Raw genomic sequence first — 18,988 nt, 5'->3', positions numbered from 1 at the left:
CTCACCATCCGGCTTGCGTTTCAACTTGTAAACGCTCTCTGTATTAATGGCCTTTTTGCTTGGAGGCAAATCACATAAAGTCCATGTGTCATTTTCTATAAGTCCATCATATTCTAATTGCATGGCAGCCATCCGATTTTCTGAATTTTGTGCTTCATCAAAAGACAAAGGTTCCTCAACATCATGTAAGCTAGACACAGCCAAAGCATAACAATCTGATGCATAAGATGCTTGGCGAGAGCTTGAACGAGTACGAGTAGACAAAGGTGCATCCAATTTACTGTCACGCAAAGTATGCACCAGCCATTTTGGCATACCTCTAGCCTGCTCATTTTCAGCCCTTTCCTCATCAAGCACATCATGTACAACTACATCAGTAATAGGCTGATTTGTAACATTTTCAGAAACCCCCATAGGCTGTACTTTGCCTCATTGGAATTTACATTCGTACTTCCACCACTGATAAATGTCCTGTGAGCTTACATTACTGTCTCTAGTAAATGACAACAAAGTCTGAACAAAATCTTCCACAAACACAACATCACGTGAGACCAAAATACGCTTTGTTTGCGTATTGTACAGCTTGTAAGCTTTACTTTTAGCACTATAACCAACAGAAAAATACATGACAGCCTTATCATCCAATTTTTTGCGCTGCACTTGTGGCATTAAACCATAAACGAAACAACCAAAAACATGCATGTGCTCAATAGATGGCTTTCTATCACGCCAAGCTTCATATGGAGTCATAGATTGCAACTCTTTCATAGGACACCTGTTGAGTACATAAGTGGCACACATGACAACCTCGAGCCAAAACGAATGTGGTAAAGCTGACTCTTGACCATACATCTTGCCATTTCCGTAAGAGACCTGTTTTTCCTCTTAGCAACACCATTTTGCTGAGGCGTATACGGCACTGTATATTGGTGTTTTATCCACGACTAGCCAAAAATGCATTAAATTCATGAGACATATACTCCCCCCCTCCATCGGAACGGAGGGTGCCCATAGTACATTTCGAGACATTTTCAGCCATAGCAAGAATTGTTTGAAGCACATAAAAACTTCGGACTTCGCTTTAAGCAGAAATACCGATGTATGCCTGGAGTAATCATCAATGAAAGTCACGAAGTAAAGGTAATTGCCCAAGGACGGAGTTTGCATAGGCCCACAAATATCACTATGCACAAGTTGCAATCTGCATGTAGCACGAACTGACCCGTCCTTTGGAAACTTAGCACGCTGCATTTTACCCAAAATACAGCCTTCACAAGCATGTTTCACAGGTGCTTCAAGAGGCGGCAAAGAAGCAACCATATCAGATTTCTACAAACAGCAAACTGACAAAATTCAGATGCCCAAAACGTGCATGCCACTGTTTTGCATCTGAGACAGCCCTTGAATCTGTAACTGCATTTGCAAAATTTTGTCCACACTTGTCATACAAAGTAAGCTTATACAGCCCAGGACACAAAAGGCCAGATGCAACAATTTCATGACCAAAACTGAGATCATGAAGTGTACATCTGTCATCCACAAATTTGACTACAAGACCAAGTCTAGCAAGTGCAGATACAAACAAAAGGTTCCTTTTGATCCCAGGTACATACAATGCATTAACAAGTGTGAAAGAACTCCCATTTGCAGCATTAAGCACAATCTTCCCAACTCCTTGAACAGGATAAGAGGGATTGTTAGCACAAGTCACCATATTCCCATGAGAGACAAACTCAATAGAGGTAAACAAATCAAGATGTGAGGTAATGTGCTTTGTAGCACCACTGTCAAAATACCACACATGTGAATTTGCAGCAACTGACATACATGCATCATTGACAATAGGATCATAAGTGCACTCTGCACTAAATGCCCATTCTGTATCAACATCAGCATCACAATCTCCTTTGACAGAAGACTCTACAATCGCGTGCACTTGTATTGGACTCTGTAGTGGATCTAGCCTCTTTCTTCTTAGCCTCTTTTGCCTTCAATTTTGGACACTGCTTGATCAAGTGATCATTAGCTTTACAATAATGGCAACGCATCTTTTTTTTGCCCTTATCACCAGAATTGCCAGACGAAGTGCTGTCAGTAGAAGCATTAGGAACAAAAGTTTTGCCACTCGCAACAGAACCATAAGAAGTGGGTTACATTGCTGTTCTCACCTTTTCTTTGAGTTGTAATAAAAGCCTATTCAACTGCATGTTCAACTGCACGCTGCTTAGTTCTGATTTTTCTCAAAAGTGACTCTTGCAACAGCAATGTGCACAATGCATCAGACTTGACAACTTCAGGATTTTCTTGGGTCATAAGTCTCCAAGTACTAGCAAAAGTTAGGTAAGAATCTGACAAAGTATCAAGAACAGTCTGCACAAGAGAATTGTCAGAAATGACTTCTCCTGCAGATATTAGTTGCTCATTAACATCCTTGACACCAGCAAGGAAGGTGTCCATTTCATCTTCCTCATGTATAATCTTCGATTCCAGCTCTTTACGCAACAAAGCAATTTTAGCCTCATTGCGGCTTGCATAAAGACCTGCCAAAATATCCCAAGCTTGTTTTGCAGATTTCACTGAACGAATGTGAGGAGTTATGGTGCGCTTCAGAGACAACGCAATCAATGCATGAGCCTTCGCATCCTTTACATCCCAACGAGCTTGTTCTGCCGTAGGCAAAAGAACTCTAACAACAACAATCTTGCAGCAAAACCTGCAATATCCTCAACTTCGCTACATCCTCAGAACCAGGACGTACATCAATGCCCTGCACAATATTCCAGACACCCTTTGACACAAGAACATGTTGCATCGTGTAAGCCCACATAGGGTAATTGTCCCCATCCAATCTGTCCTAAGCAGCAAACATCTTGAGCACTTCCCAGGCGTCCCTGGATGCAATCACATGCACAGTTGCAATGCAGACATAGACTTCCTCGCGGAAAGCAAATGCTTTCCCGAAAAGCAATTCCGCTTCCTTAGAAAGCATCTGTTTTTTCCTCAAAGTTTCCTCTGAACCAATCTTCATTCAAGTGCTTGCTTTTCCTTGTGCACAATTCTAACACAGTTCGGAATTTCCTCTTGACTATGGATATTCCCTTTCCGATGGACTCATCACCCACCTTGTGACGCATCATGAATACCCATCACCTAGTCCTTTTCTACCGAACTTACGGTACAATCTCCTTCGCGATGCTCTATGTCACCCATCCTATGATGCATCAGAGATGTCCGTTCCCGGATGGTCGGATACTTTTTTCCAATGCTCCATTTCACCCATCCGATGTGACGCATCAGAAGCACCCGTTCCTGGTGGCCTTACAGATATTCCCTTTCACAGTGCTCTCGTCATTACTTTGAATGACGCACTAGGAATACTCTGTACTTGGATGTCTCCAGTGAGAAAAACCCTCTCACTTAAAATTCCAATAATTCATTTAGAATTATTTTTCCTTGGTGTTCCAAGCGAGAAAACCCTCTCACTTATAAATCCAGTAATTCATTTAGAATTAATTTTCTGTCAGATAAAGCCAATTTAGAAACACTATGTCACGACTCATAATAGAATCTAGGCTCTCAAAGATATATGATTTATTTTTTTGCATCGTACGTTACTTCAATGTACGTCTAATTTTTTTTAGTTCGATTAGTACCACACGTCTTTGTACGTGTAACCATCGTACGTGACCGTACGTGTCAACTATGACGGTGACTAAAATACAGGAAAGCATCACGAATGAAACACTCGAACAATGCGTACTGACTAATCATTCGAACACACAATACTCTCTGTGGGGGTTCGTTGGATCTCGACTCAAGAGACAAGATCGGTTCTTCGTGATCTATCGAATCTGCAACGAGGTTAGCTTCACTAGACAAAGTATCAACTAAACCATCATCCTTGTGAACAATCACATCATTATCCTGCAAATCATCATGCTCGTGAATAATCACATCTTGATGATGCAAATCATCATGCTCGTGAATAATCACATCTTGATGATGCAAATCATCATGCTCGTGAATAATCACATCTTGATCATGCAAATCATCATGCTTGTGAAAAATCACATCATTATCATGCCAATCATCATGCTTATCATTATCATGCAATTCATCATGCAAATCGTGTGTGTCGTGCTTTGGAGAAGAAAAGACTTAGAAAGTCTCCCTCTCCTTAATCTCTTTAATCTATGCCTGCACATTAGAAAATAGTAGGACCAATGCGGCTTTCCTTTCGTTGTGCTCACGCTCTATTTTGGCTCTTCTTTCTTTGGCCTCCAAGTGTCCTCGCTCGTGCTCACGCTCTATGGCTGCCCTTTTTTCTTCGCGTTCACGTGCTATGGCTGCCATTCTTTCTTGGTACTTACGATCAATTGCTGCCTTTCTTTCTGCTGTTCTTTCTTCGCGTTCTAACTTCCTGTCCATCATCATCTTGTCGAAAGCCTCCATAGGAGTTAGTGCAATCCTTGGCGTAGATGGGGAATGGGGAGGGTCAGAAAAACCTCCCGGTGGGGAAAATTCTTCTTCGCCTCTTCCATGCTCATCAGCTCCATGCGAAGTATCCATTCCGCTTCGGGTAATGACCATACACTGAAGTCTTGGGTTCTTAAGTTCACGAGGAACTTGGGTTCTTGTGGGTCTTGGATTCTTGGGTTCTTGAGTCTTGAGGTTCTTGAGGTTCTTGAGGTTTTGGAGTCTTGAGGTTCTTCTTTAGCTTGGAATCTGTGTTAGAGAAGGATCCTCTTTAACCCAAGCTCTTCTCTTTTCCGCGGGCGCACCCCTTGGCGGCCTTGCGCTCACACCAAGGTTGCTTTTTCCCACCTCACGTCGATTGGCCGGCCACTAAGTGCACGGTCCGCTCTCAATGAGTGAAAAGAGAAGCCCTTCTTTCTTGGTTTTCCTGTCACTCTTCAAAAACACGATTAGGAATCGACACGCCCAAGAGGACTTGGGTTACGTACGACCGCATGTAATAGACTTGGTCACTCCAAGTCGAGAATCTACCGCGACACCACAAATAATCACTTCAAAACAATTCCCAGTTCACAATTGATTCAACATTGGCCCGGCGGAGTTCCGTGCCTAGAGATATTGGCCCCAAAGACTGGCACCCCTTTCAGTATTTCTTTTTGTATTAATCTGCAACTCAAAGTACAAGTAAGTCGCGGGACTCACTCTCAGACTCTGCGTTTAGATCCTCTTTCTTTTCTAATGCCTTGTGTAAAAATAAAGCAAGTCCATTTTTGTAGAAAAACTGCGAGTGCTTGCGTAGCCTTTTTGCGTAGACTAAAACTGGCTCTTGCGTAGAAGTGAAAGGAGGCCACGTAAAACTGTCTAGAAGCTACCGTAATGAGCGGGCGTCCGTACAACATTCCGGGAGTGCTGCCAGCGGGTGTGTGTGAGTACTAGGTAGCCACATCACCATTTCAGCGGGCAATGTATGTGTGTACCGGGCAGCCACGTCACCAGTTTGTGACATACCCCCCTCTTAAAAGCATTGTAATTGCCCTTGATTACGCCTGCAAAACAGACAGAAGCCATAAATGGTCTTAGCAGACACTGACTGTTAGTACCGACGCACTAGAAACACACATCTAGTACATGTACCAATCGACAATCACATCACAGGACATCACTAGACATCACATGACAAATCACATTTAACATTCATTCGGATCTTACACCATGATTTATCGGCAATGCAATTAGCAATCGCATCTAGATGCACTCAAGACCTCATAGATGTCTGATTGACTAATCCCTATTGCAACCATGTCTATTGAGATCATTCGGACTAAAATGCTGTAGTCATTTCGTCTATCAGTTCTTGCACTTAAAACAAGTCAAGAACAAATCAATTTTATATTATCTGGAATTTTATTTCATAAAGTCATACAGCAGAATACTGTCAGCTCTCAGTATCCCTGAAGCTCAAAGAGACATTAGTGACTTTGTATTCAAAAATCGAGGCATGTGTTGACGAAGGAGCGGAGTAACTTCCCTCTTGTGCAACCCACTGCACGAGATCTTCGGCCAAGCCGAATTTGGGGTTCCATTTGGAGTAGACTACGCTAAACCAAAAGCTTCAAGGTAAAGGTTCAAAATCTGAGGAGTATCTGCTAGGTGCTCCTCCTCCATCCACTTCACATCCATTGCATGATAGTTCTTGAATTTAACCAAGAACCGCCTTCTCACTTTACCCTTATTCTTTCTGTCCTTATGTGCCAATATCTGTTCTGGAACAAGGATCTCCTCGTTTTCTTCCACTTCAGGTTGCTCATCAGGCTCCCCATCTTCGGGCACATCACCTTTAAAAGGTTTCAAGAGACTCACATGAATTGCATTGTGAATCCTCTAAGTGTCAGGCAGTTTCAGTCAGAAGGAGACGTCATTGATCTTTTCGGAGATCTGGAAAGGTCCGTAGTATCGCATACTAAGCTTTGAAAAAAGCCTCTCCTTTCCCTTTTTCTTTCTCAGGCGTGCCTTCTCAAAACGTAAGAGCACCCAATCCTTCTCCTTCAATTTCAAATCGCGACGATGGAGATCTATTGCCTTTTTTTATCTTTCTTGAGATTTCTGCAAAGCCTCACGGACTTTGGCAAAAGCTGTGTCCAAGTCGCGCGTGTACTCATCGGCTTCAAAAATCTTATCTTTCGTGCTTAGGAAGGGTGGAACCTTCGCAGCACCTTCAATAATTTCGAATGGCGCCTTCCGCGTCGAAGAGTGTATTATGTTGTTGTAGGAAAATTCCACCAAAGGTAGATACTTTTCCCATTGAGTCTTCTGATCCGAGATATAAGACTTCCATAAATCTAAAACCACTAAATTGGCAATCTCAGATTGCCCGTCAGTCTGCCGGTGGAAAGATGAGGAGAACTGCAACCGCGTGCCAATATTCTCCCAAATTGTCTTCCAAAACAAACTCGTGAATCTGGTCCCTCTCGGAGACAATCGTCTTGGGCATGCCATGTAATCTAAAGATCTGGGCCACAAACAGTCTCGCTAAGTGATCTGGCTTGACTGTTTTCTTCACTGGAATAAAATGAGACTGCTTGCTAATTCTGTCAATAATAGTTCAACACCATCGTGACCACTCTGTGTTCTCGGGAGATCAAAAATGAAATCCATTGCAATACTTTCCCAGGGGCGGGTGGGTATGGGCAAAGGCTGTAACAATCCCTGTGCTTTATGCCTGTGAAACTTGACCTTCTGGCATACCAAGCAATTGCGTACAAACTCGTCCACATCCTTCTTGAGTCTCAGTCAAAAGAAGTATCTCTCTACCCCTTTCAAAATGGTAGCAATGCCGCGGTAACCCATAAAAGGCGGACAGAGGCATTCGGTCATAATCTTTTTCCTCAATAGCTGTGTAACGCACAACATGGTTTTCCTCATCAAGTAGCCATCATGAATGGAATATATCCCGCTACTTTCTCCCCATTCCGTATCCGTGTGAAAACGTCTTCAAAATCCGTATTTGTGACATACTGGTCGACCATATCCTCGAAGCTCCTATGATGTATCGCGAAAATAGCCAAAACCAATGGCTTTCGAGACAAAGCATCTGCCACCAAATTCTTCTGTCCTGCACATGGACAATCTGGAAGTGAAACTGTGACAAGATGTTTGCCACCGTATCTGCTTTTCCGAAAGCTGCTTCTGTGACAAGAAGTAGCGTAAACTCTGATGGTTTGTAAAGACAATAAAATTTGCTCCAAGTAGGTAATGCCGCCACTTGGTAAGAGCATGGATAACCGCCAAAAGCTCTTTCTCATAAATCTGTGCTGTCATTTCCGGCCTTGAGAACAATCGGCTCTTGTAAGCAATGACACGGCCTTCTTGCATTAATACCGCACCCAGACTACGACCACAAGCATCACAATATACTTCAAATGACTTTTGCAAGTCCAACAAAGTCAAAACTGGTCCCGTAGTCAATTTCTCTTTCAAAGTGTCAAAGGCAGTCACCTCTGTGGGTCCCCACGAGAAAGGGACTCCTTTCTATGTCAAGATATGCAAAGGGGAAGCAACCTCTGCAAACCTTCTAATGAACCGCCTGTAGTACGAACACAATCCCAAGAAGCTTCTAACTTCATGGATATTCTTCAAATCGGGCCAATCACGGATAGTCTGTATCGCGGCCGGATCCATCGGCACTCCTGCTGCCTAGACAATGTGTCCCAAAAAGTGTATCTCTGGTAGGAAAAATTCACTTTTCTTCGCATTAATCACCAACTTGTGATCTCGTAATGCCTGAAATACTTGAAGCAGATGGTCTCTATGTTCTGTCTCATCCTTGGAGAAAACATTTATGTCGTCAAAGAAAGTGCCAACGAATAGTCTATACTCTCGAAAAATTCTGTCCATCATTCGGTTAAATGTTGCAGGAGCATTGGTTAAGCCAAAAGGCATCACCAAAAACTCAAATAATCCAAAAGTCGTTCGAAAGGCTGTCTTGTAGACGTTTCCCAGCGCGATTCAGATCTGATGATATCTACTCTTCAAATTGATCCTGCTAAAGCACGAGGATCCCTGTAATCTGTCGAGTATATCATCGATCCTAGTAATCTGAAATCTGTTCTTGATGGTGATTTTGTTGAGAGCTCTATAATTGATGCACATTCTCCAAGATCCGTCTTTCTTCAAAACCAACAACACTGGAGAGCAATACGGTGAAGTAACACCCTCCAGAGAAAGCGATGTCAAACTGTTGTATAAAAGACAGCCTTCGAAGCATCTCTATAACCAGAAAAAGCGTCAAATTTTATTGACTGTCCACCTTCCTTAAACTCTCGGACTTTCTTGCTTTTATCTTCCAGAAAGTCATACTGGTTGGCTTTATAAAAATTCTTCCTCTTTGCGTAAAAGCTGCTGTCATCAGAGTCCGAACTATCTGAAGACGAGTCCTCTGTAGAACTGTCAACCACGGTGCGAGATTTAGGCTTCTTTGCCTTTTTCTTGCCCTTTCCGAAGCTTTGCTTTTTGCTTCGCTTTTTGCCTTTTCTGTCTTCTTCGTTCGAGTCAGATGAGCTAGAAGAACTGTTAGAAGAAGAAGAAGAAGAAGAACTGGGTACTCCTTCAAATCGAACATGCTCATTCTGCTTTCTTGTCAATTCAAAAGTAGACTTACGACCCAAATAACCCGGGAAGTTAGCGCCTTTCTTTTGCTTTTTGTCGTGCTTTGTAGCTTTATTCTGCACGTCAAAAAGCTGAGCAGTTCGTGCATCAACCACCTCTTCTAGTTCTTGTTCCGTGTACATCCTGGGAGTAGGAGGTTTCTTGAGAGCCAGTTTGAGGGGTGGTTTTGTGGTCTACCGCCACTGCGTGTGCACCTCATCGAAAGAAGTCTGGCTCATATATTTTGCAAATTTCGGGTCCTTTGCAAAATTAAGCATCATCTTTGTTGTGTCGCCGATCAATTGTCGACGCTCCATCTCTTGACGCTCCGTCGGAGTAGGTCGAGGCGGGCCGTACTCCTCGTGTGAACCTTCGTTGTGATCTCTTCCCGCGTCTCCGGATGTAGAGGAAGTTGACTGATCTTTGCCTGAAGCCATAGGTGCCGTGTAAAAAGGATCGGATTTCCCGTGGGAGAGAAATCGGCCGTGCTCTGATACCACTGTAACAGACTTGGTCACTCCAAGTCGAGAATCTACCGCGACACCACAAATAATCACTTCAAAACGGTTCAAGCTCTAAAGATAACCTCTTTGAAAGAGCGGGCGCCGGTGCGGACTCTTTCTAAGACTTTGAGAGAGAGAGAGAGAGAGAGAGAGAGAGAGAGAGAGAGAGAGAGAGAGAGAGAGAGAGAGAGATGAATGAAATGTTATATTAACGTCTTCAAATGGCCAAAATGACCTATGAGACCAAAAAGTTACAACCGGTGAATCTGATATCATGTCTGAGTACGAAACTAAAAGAACTAAACTAACTAAGAAGTAAACACTAGAACACTGAGGAAGGAAATAAATCTGAAGCTGATTCGGGTTGAGACGAGATACAGGGGGGAGGGTTGGTGGGTTCAGATGAAATCCCTCATCGGTCGCTGTCGAATCTCATCAACCTCCTCCATGGTCAGTACTCTAGTTGGGCGTCTTGCACGTCGAGCTAGAGTGATCTGTATCTTCTGTTGCAGCCTTTGTTGATGGTCAGAGACCCCCCAAGGTCGTGGGCGTCTGGATTTTTGCCTAGCTCATTGGCTCGATCAAGCAACGTACCTCTGGTATGGGTGGGCTCTGAGATCTGCTGTACTGACCGCTCCTCTGACTCTCCCTTGGCCGGTGTCAAGAAATTTGTGATCCGTCTCTAAGATTGTCTTTCCCCTGATGTCCTCAGCAAGCTCTCCCTAAGTGTGCGCAGCTCTAGATCGCGGTTTCCAATGACCAAAAGATGGGGTGACATTGTGCATACACAAATGTGTGACCATGAGAGCCTAGGGTTGCTGCTGCTCCACCAAAACTAGCAACAACATGGCTTTCCGAGCCAGAAAATGACGTCTCAAGTCCAAAATATTTAACCCTTCGAGCCGCTTGGGAGAACACAGCTTGTCCATAGATAGACGCCGAAGACCCTTCTTGCTAGACTAGGTCCGCCAAAAATGTTCTAAAATATTGGACATGAGGGACTGCAAGCGCAACCGAGGCCAGGATAACAAAGGCAAGTAAAACTGCACATAAGCCACAAGAATGCATTGGACAATCCTGAGACGCACATGAAGTGGCTATGTGGATAGATTCCAATAATTCAACTTGGAATGCAGACGTTGGAGCACCCAATCGAGTTTCTGCATAGCTGATACATTCCAACCCAGCAGATAACCCAAATGGTGAACCAGAACATGTGGAGGAACAATCTCCCCAGGCCACAATATCTTATGCCAGTCATACTCTTTCAGATGCAATAGCTTGGATTTACCAAAGTTAACTTTGGGACCTGTTGCCAATCCAAACAAGTGAAGCGTATGCATAATTTGCTGTACATCATCATAGTTATTGCGAGGCATGAACAAAGAGTCATCCGCATAAGCCTGACAAGCAAACTGCCGTCTAGAAGGTAAAGTCAGGCCATGTAGCCTACCAGTGGAAGTCAAGGAATCCAAATACATAAACAAGGGGTGAGTAGTGATCACGTAAAGCAAAGTTATTGTGAGGCATCAACAAAGAGTCATGCGCATAAGCCTGACCAGCAAACTGCCGTCCAGAAGGTAAAGTCAAGCCATGTAGCCTACCGGTGGAAGTCAAGGAATCCAAATACATAAACAAGGGGTGAGTAGCGATCACATAAAGCAAAGCACTCAAAGGGAAGCCCTGCCTTATCGACCGTCCCAAAGGCCAAGATTCTATGAGAGATCCATCTAGCAAGCCTGCAGAAGTGCTGTGTGCATACAAGAAAAGCACGACACGGGATAGCCTAGGCCCAAAGCCCAAGTGTTGCATGGTATCCACAATATAATCCCAAAGAACATTATCAAATGCCTTTTCAATGTTGACTTGCATGACCAAGACATCCTGTCAAGTATATTTTTCATATTCCATTCCAATGATGACATTCGTGAGGTTATCAGTAATTTGACGTCGTGGAATGAAGCCGTATTGAGATTGATGCAAGCCTTCATGCAGAAAGCACTTGAGTCGGTTAGCAAGCATTTTTGCCATTAATTTATATACCACAGGCATGAGTGTAATAGGCCGCCAATGAGAGAATTCTTCACACTATGCATGCTTAGGTATCAGCCCTTCTCTCCAAGAGGAGGGCAATTCCTGTAGTTCCCAAGCTGTATTCATCATGAACAACAGAGGCAGCTTCAAATAATCCCAGAAAGACAAGAAAAATTCCACAGAGAGACCATTCCAACCAGGAGCTCTCCATCGACCCAAATCAAGCAAGCTGGCATACATTTTCGACTCGGTGAAAATAGCTTCCAAGTTTTGAGCCTGCCGCATCGAAAGAATGGGAGTAACATGCGATAGAAACATGTGACGCGCTTGGCGAGCTTCTCTCGTGGGAGAAGAAGGGGCTCCAAAAATCTTGCCATAATGAGAGTGTAGGGCTAGTGCTAGCTCTCGAAAGTGGAGGTCCACCCCCTGACGGTAATTAACTCTCCGTATAGCTTGAGATTGCCTGGAGTGATGCAAACGGTGGAAGAAGTGTTTAGAAGCACATCCTTTATCTGCAAAAGCATGTTGACGAGCTCGAATCTGCCATTTGGCCAATTTCCTCTCATCATTGTGCCGTAACATAACGCGAGCAGAAAGCAACTGAGTCATTTGAGTGGCGGTAAGAGAAGAATGATTAGCCAAGTGCATTAATCTGCTACAAGCATCCTTTGCGTGATTAACTTGTTGCCTTTTGTGACAAATAATCCCTGCCATAATAACACATTGAACATGCATAACAAAGCGGAACCAGGCTATGTCCATATCAACATACATCTAGGAGATCAAAGGTGGGATGATATCGACAATCATACTGCGAAAAGGTAAGCATTATTGGTATGCAAAAGTCTCTTCTTGGGTAGGTGGTCATTGACATCAAAAGAGCCAAAACGAAGTTTCAAGGATACGGGAAAATGATCCGAGAGACACATAGCATAATCAATCCTCACCTCGCATACAAAGTCATCATACTGTTGCATGTGAAAAAGATACCAGCGATCCAACAGAGCGCGATACATAGATTGAGCATTATTCTGAAATGTGAATCCTGGATCAGTTGCATGCAAAACGGGCCACAAATCAAGCCCATTACATGTCGACATAAATTGGTCCCATGATTGCCGTTCCATATGAAGCATGTGAGAATGGCCAGTAGTATTATCCGCAAGGTTTGGTGCATTATTAAAATCCCCGCAGAGAAAGACATTGGAACGCCAACAATAAGAGGAGATAGCACTCCACATCCGTGCCCTATCTGCAGAAGCTGTGTATGCATATAATCCTCCAAATTCGAAAACTTCCCCATCAACAATACATTGGATGACCATTCATCTCCCAGCTCGGTCATTGAAAACCAAGGTCGGGAAGAGTTCATGTCGAACAAGTATAAGCACTCCAGAATAGCCAGCTGATCGTGCATAAGCTATCCAGTAGCCCGCAAAGTAAGAAGTTTGTCCTGCAAATTGATGCTGGTTATGCTCTTGAAGAACCACAATGTCCGCTTTACATGTATGTACATAGTGCCAGGTAAGCCGCCACTTGTCGTGATTGCATAACCCACGCACATTATAGGAGATGCAATTCAAAGAACTATGCATTCTATATGGTATATTCAATGGGCGAGGAAACAAGAAAAAGGGGAGAAAACTCATACCAGTGCCCATCGACACATCCTCCCCAGCTGTAGGTACGTGAGGAGGTGGGTCAAGACTTGGACGCGGTGATTGAAAATAAAGGCACCTTGCGACGAAGAGGCTTCTCCTGTAACAACTTCCTTGTAAGAGCGAACCACCTTGTCCCAAGCTTCAGCCAAAGAAGTGTTGTCATTTACAAGGGAGTTTTAGGGAGTTTTTTCTGAGCAACATTCTTCAAAGGGGGCACATAATTACGAGAAGATGCCGCAATACGGGCTGTAGCAGCTCTAGCGGGTTTCTTGGGCACTATCCAAGTTTGAGAGGTCGAAACCTGTTCTTTTCCTTTGTCTAATATATTTGGAGAAGCAGAAAGTGCAGACAATTGTTATTGTTTCCCTTTGCCTTTATTCGCCCCAGCTATCCGGGAGGAGGTTGAAGCACCTTTGGTTTGAACCTCAGTAGAAGATTTCAGAGGTGAGTGAGGTTGAGGAGTAGGGACGGTTGAAGGAGGTGGTTGCAGATTTGGTTCCGGACATTCAGATGGCATATGACCAAATTTGCCACAGCGGAAGCAAGAATTTGCAAACTTGCCCCATTTAAGCTTCAATGGACGCTTTCCAACCACCGCATCCCCAAAATTGATTGAAATACCTACTGGTGTGGGGATATTTGTGTCTCACAGAATACAAAAACGGTTTGTGTTTGCGTCTAGCTTAGGAGGGCAAATGACTTTGCCCAGCTGAGCAGCCAACAAAGGAAGAAAGTGAGGCCAAGTGCGAGGAAAGTCGACCCTCAACCCAGATGGGACACTTGTGATGAATGAGACTCTGATGGTCCTTGGTGAGAGCCTAGGCCAGTACATGAGTCATTTGCGCATTGAAAAAAAGAGGAGACATTTCAAGCAGAGCATCCCGAGCATCCATGTCGGCAAGCAAGACTTCATAGAACCCTCGCGTGCCAAAGTAAACCCCTCGGATTGCTTGCCGTTTGAGTAGGAAATCAACCCATTGGCCTACATCCCGAGCCGTAGGGATTCTACCCGGGGAAAAAAGAATCACCGCGTTAAGTGCATATTGAGCAACAGGATCCCTAAGCTCGTGTATAGGGATGCACACTTCCATGAAGGGAGCGGATCCTTCCCAGGCTTGACGTGCATCCTCGAAGGCCTCATGCAAACATTCCTTGATAAGGCTTAAAGCATCCATATCCGAAGATTCCATGGTTTTCCGGCGCTTGTATATACACTGATCAATCAAATCCATCTGAAGCTCACACACACACACACACACACACACACACTCTCTTTTTTGGGGTTTTTGATATTTGACTGCTATTGACACAGACAGACACACACAGGTTGGCTGTATAGAAACCTGCTGCTTGAAAACTTGAATCAAACTGAAAACCTAACGATTTTATAGAACCTGCAAATATACACACACAAACACACCTACACACATTCACACCTCTCTCTCACACAAAACGATAGAATGACCGCGTGCAAGCGAAATCAAACTTCAACCACCGGCGCGCTATGAAGGGCTTGCACAGGGTAGATGTTGTGCAGAACAGAGTCACGCGACAGACGAGTGGTAGAAGGATTCACCACACCCCCAAATTCCCCCCCACCCACACACTCACGTGCACACACACACACACACATCCCTAGACAAAACGCATGCTTAACAAAGGCCTGGAATCAAACTGCGTAGAGGCAAAGAGGCTCCTAGAGGCGCAGGGGCACAACACGCAATGCAAGAGGGGCGTTGACAGAACGCGCAAAGCCCAAAGGGCAGTGCTGAAGAGGCTGAAGTGCGCGTTCACGCAGGAGAGGGTTCCCGTCGTCAATCTCTTACATTTGGCTCCAATACACCTCACCAAATCTATATGTACTCACTCCACACACACACACACACACACACACACATACAGTTTTGTACTTAAAACTTATTTTATGGTTCAAGGTTAAGGTTGAGAGCGCCGCATATTTTATTTTTTTTGTACTTTATGTGTCATACGTAACATCTGTATTTGCCTTGTTGTATTCTCAACCCAAGGGTGAATTCCAATTGATTGGAGCAACTTACGAGTGTTTCTAGCCACAAGAGGAATTGCCTTGGGGTCTAGTGCACCAATGATCTGGTTTTTGTAAATTGTGTGTGCTGAATTATGCATGCTTTGCAGTAGGCAAAATCTAGTCAATCCATAAGAGGATCCCACCTCGGCCGATGAGCATTGGGAGGACCTAATAAAGAAAAAGCTTAGTGATTTTCTTATCGACGTCGAGTTTCTAGAAGTTGAGATTCCTCTTCCTTCTTCTCAAGAGCAAAGCAGTTTAGGAGCATGTCCATTCGTCCCTTCAGTAAGGTTTTTTGTGTCTTGTCATTTGGAGGCCTTGAGACGTGTATTTCTCATGTCGTATCCTTTATCACATCATCCATGCTTGGCTGGAGTATTTGCTAATGTGACTAATTTTTGGGTGTATATGGTGTAACTTTGTTCTCTCCACATTCTTCTCTCTATGTGGCATATGTATACATTATAAAATTTCAAATAATACCTTTGTTGTTTTACTGTTTTTTGCACTGTCCAGTTTCCTAACTTTTGTCGTCCCAACCCCGTTTCCATGTTATTAGACTTTCCTTTGTTGAAAGATAAGTTATAGAGGTTGAATTCATGGTGGAGAGTTGGTTGCCAAATCATCTATCATCTTGGATCTCCATGGAAGGTACTTTTATTGCATGAGGATTTAAGTACGATTCTTTTGTGCAATAAAGTAGCAAATACCTCTCCCATGAGGGGGTTAGGGGGCCCTTCAGAGGGTTGGTTTGGACCCATTGTTGTGTTGATCTCTCTCCTTCTCTGTTTATCTCTCCCTAAGATAACCTTCGCGTCTCTCTCTTTCTCTCTCTTGTAGGAGCAGCAAGCACCAACACCCATTACTTCTACAAATACATGGAGATAGTAATCGACTGGTCTCTATACAATGCCATCTTTCGACCGCAAACTTCTAGCTCCTTCACTGTCAGTATGATATGTGATGCCATTGATAGACTATAGAGGCAGATTACATGATCACAATGGTCCAGTTATGAAGCATTTATGTCCCTCCCGAGATACATTGGCTCCTTTGTTGACACTCATGTTGAATAGAGCCATATGCAAAAGCTTTTGTGAGAACTGGAGCACTAATAGTATTGCATCGATATTGAAGTTTGGGATCCTATGCTCCCCAGTAACTATCCCACCATCATCATGAGCCACACATTGGCCAAGGTTTACGCTTCCGTGATTTGAGCATGAGCTCAACCATTATGCCAGACTGGCCTGGAGTCATCTTGATAGCTAGCCATGTGGGGGGACTCTAGATATTAATATGGACAGATGTCCGCCTGGTTTCAGTTGCATGGCTTTACTGTGGATAGTTTCCACCCTTTCAAATTTTCAATATTCCTTGGTTAGATTTGCACATTTAGAAGTCAACAATACTATCAGAGAGGATCTTGCAAAGATTGACACAGAGAGGACATGAATGACTCTTTCTTGGGAGTTGTGGAAGAAAATGGCTCTTTTCTAGACTCTCTCTTTCTTTCATCGTATGTATCGTACTATCTCTGGCTTAGTATATTTTGTACTGTACTAATATTGGAATCTATTAGCATGGACGCTCGGATGTGTCTACCTTCGGCACACAGAAAACAGTCGTCTTTTTTTTCAAGGGGGGGGGGGGGGGGGGGGGAGATGCATAGGGTGTCACACAAAAAAAAAACTGATTATTATGCACGTAAAGAGCCTTAAACATTATTTTTTGACAAGTTCAGCTAGGTGTTGTGGTGACCCGGAGAATTGCTCCATTACAATCATGCAATTTACATTTATTGGTCAGCGAGTGCTTGTTGAATTCTTTTGCATTCTTTGCTTGTTGAAGTTGAAGCTTGGTATAGAAATCACCTCATATTTTTTTTCATTCTCTTATTTCTGTGGAGGCTGGGACTTGCTTCAAACAAAATTGAAAGGTCAATGTTAATACATCTTTAATGCATAAGATTTTATTCCGAGACTTCTGTGTAGGACTTTACCAAAGATTGAGGAGGAGAACTTTGAGGCTATTTTCTACGTGTTGGATGATAGTGGTGATTTCAAGGTAGTCTCTGTTGTATTGCTTTTGTCCATGATAACTGGAAGTTGTGTTTCATTGCATAAAATAAAGAGCTTTAAATTATTTGACTGATTGTTTTGGTGTGGCCGCAAGGTTTTTCATGAGTATTGTTCCAGTACATGCAAGCATCAAAGGAAAAGCATTGTCAGTATAATTTTCCAAACTGTGTGATTCAGTTGGGGATTTTTCTTATGAAGGAAAAGCTGCCTTTTGATGCTATAATTCTAGAGACAATAGGCTTTACACTTCACAGGAAGATTTTTATAGGCCAATCTATGACAGCTTTATCTTAGCAAGACTCCAAGGGTTTCCTTGCATGGACGTACTTTGCCGCAGGCTCTGTTAGGTCACTCAGAACAAGATTTATTACTCCTCCTGCCTATTTCTATGTATAGATGACACTTGTCATATTATGTCTCTGCTGCACCAATTACTAGAAGACACGATATACTTGGAAAAATTGAGATTGCTACGGCCACCATTTGATTGCCAGCCACCCACAAAAAGATTTTACACCTGAAGTCATGAGTTCCCATTCTGTTATCATAAATTATCTCTTTTCCACTCATTTTTCACTGCATGTTAGCTTCATATGCGTGTCATGTTTCTCATGTGCGCCTATCAAGACAGTGTGTTCATTTTACTACTTTTCTGCACACATCTTTGGAAAGTTATTGTAGCAGGGCTATAGTGTCACTTTCATAGGACATGCAGTTAGTTGTTTGGTTAGGAGTTCACACTCAACGGACTCTCGCCTGGGCAATGATATGGGTGGTGGTCTATTGAACACCATGGCCAAATCATCACCACCACAGTTTGGGGATAGACTTAGCTGGAATGGGATATTTTGCTAGCCGTTGGTGGCTCTTTATGATTGCATATATGTGTAGTTGGTTCCAGTCATTGGGACATCATCTACTTTCTATGGTCTAGCATCTTGAGTCACGAGTCTCGGGTCCAGCACCGCACTTCTGCACCCTCCGTGCACATTGGAGCTTGGACACCCTCATTGTACCTGTGAGTCTTGGGCTTGGAGCTGAGCGTGCTGCCAGCCAGAGTCTGTATGGTTCTATGAGTTTGTCGAGCTCCATTGAGTTCTGAGTCTGTTATTGTGCTTTGAGTAGTTGTTCCATTGCTGTGTGATGTTTTCTTTCTATTGGAGTGAGGTTTCATGCATATTGCACTGAGGAGCACCCATTGTAGAGAGCATGACACACTTTTCCTGCTACAGGTGCTGTCACAAACTGTTGACGTGGCAGCCTGCAGGATCCCAGAAATGCGCTGACAGGCTGACGTGAGCAGTTCCCGGAAAATGTACCGTAACTTGCGCTGACAGGCTGACACGTGGCAACTATACGGGCGACACAAATTGCACTGCTGATGTGGCAGATTTGTACGGATTTTCGTGAACTGCACTGGCTGCTTTTTGGCAATTTTTGGAGCCAGTTGCTTTATGGGGATTATTAAAGCTTTTGGAGATTATTGCTTTTGAGTTAAAAGATTTTTGGGGCTTTGCTTTTGGGCATCCCTTGTACCAATAA

General features: G+C 43.6%; 1 protein-coding gene across 2 annotated transcripts in view; it reads left to right on the top strand.

Annotated features, from left to right (window-relative positions):
* Positions 1-18,988, top strand: part of TPC1 (two-pore channel 1) — a 117,219-nt gene that overhangs the window by 27,917 nt on the left and 70,314 nt on the right. For both annotated transcript variants that reach the window (XM_086522163.1, XM_086522162.1), the window contains exon 12: positions 17,360-17,432. In XM_086522163.1, coding sequence (XP_086378289.1) covers positions 17,360-17,432 — 73 coding nt within the window. The remainder of the gene's footprint in view (positions 1-17,359; positions 17,433-18,988) is intronic.

The sequence above is a fragment of the Adiantum capillus-veneris genome, chromosome 10, assembly GCF_014529385.1.
Source record: "Adiantum capillus-veneris isolate H3 chromosome 10, ASM1452938v2, whole genome shotgun sequence".
In the NCBI taxonomy this organism is placed as follows: domain Eukaryota; kingdom Viridiplantae; phylum Streptophyta; class Polypodiopsida; order Polypodiales; family Pteridaceae; genus Adiantum; species Adiantum capillus-veneris.
Note: the sequence above shows the minus strand (reverse complement) of the source record. Positions and strands in the feature narration are given on the sequence as shown.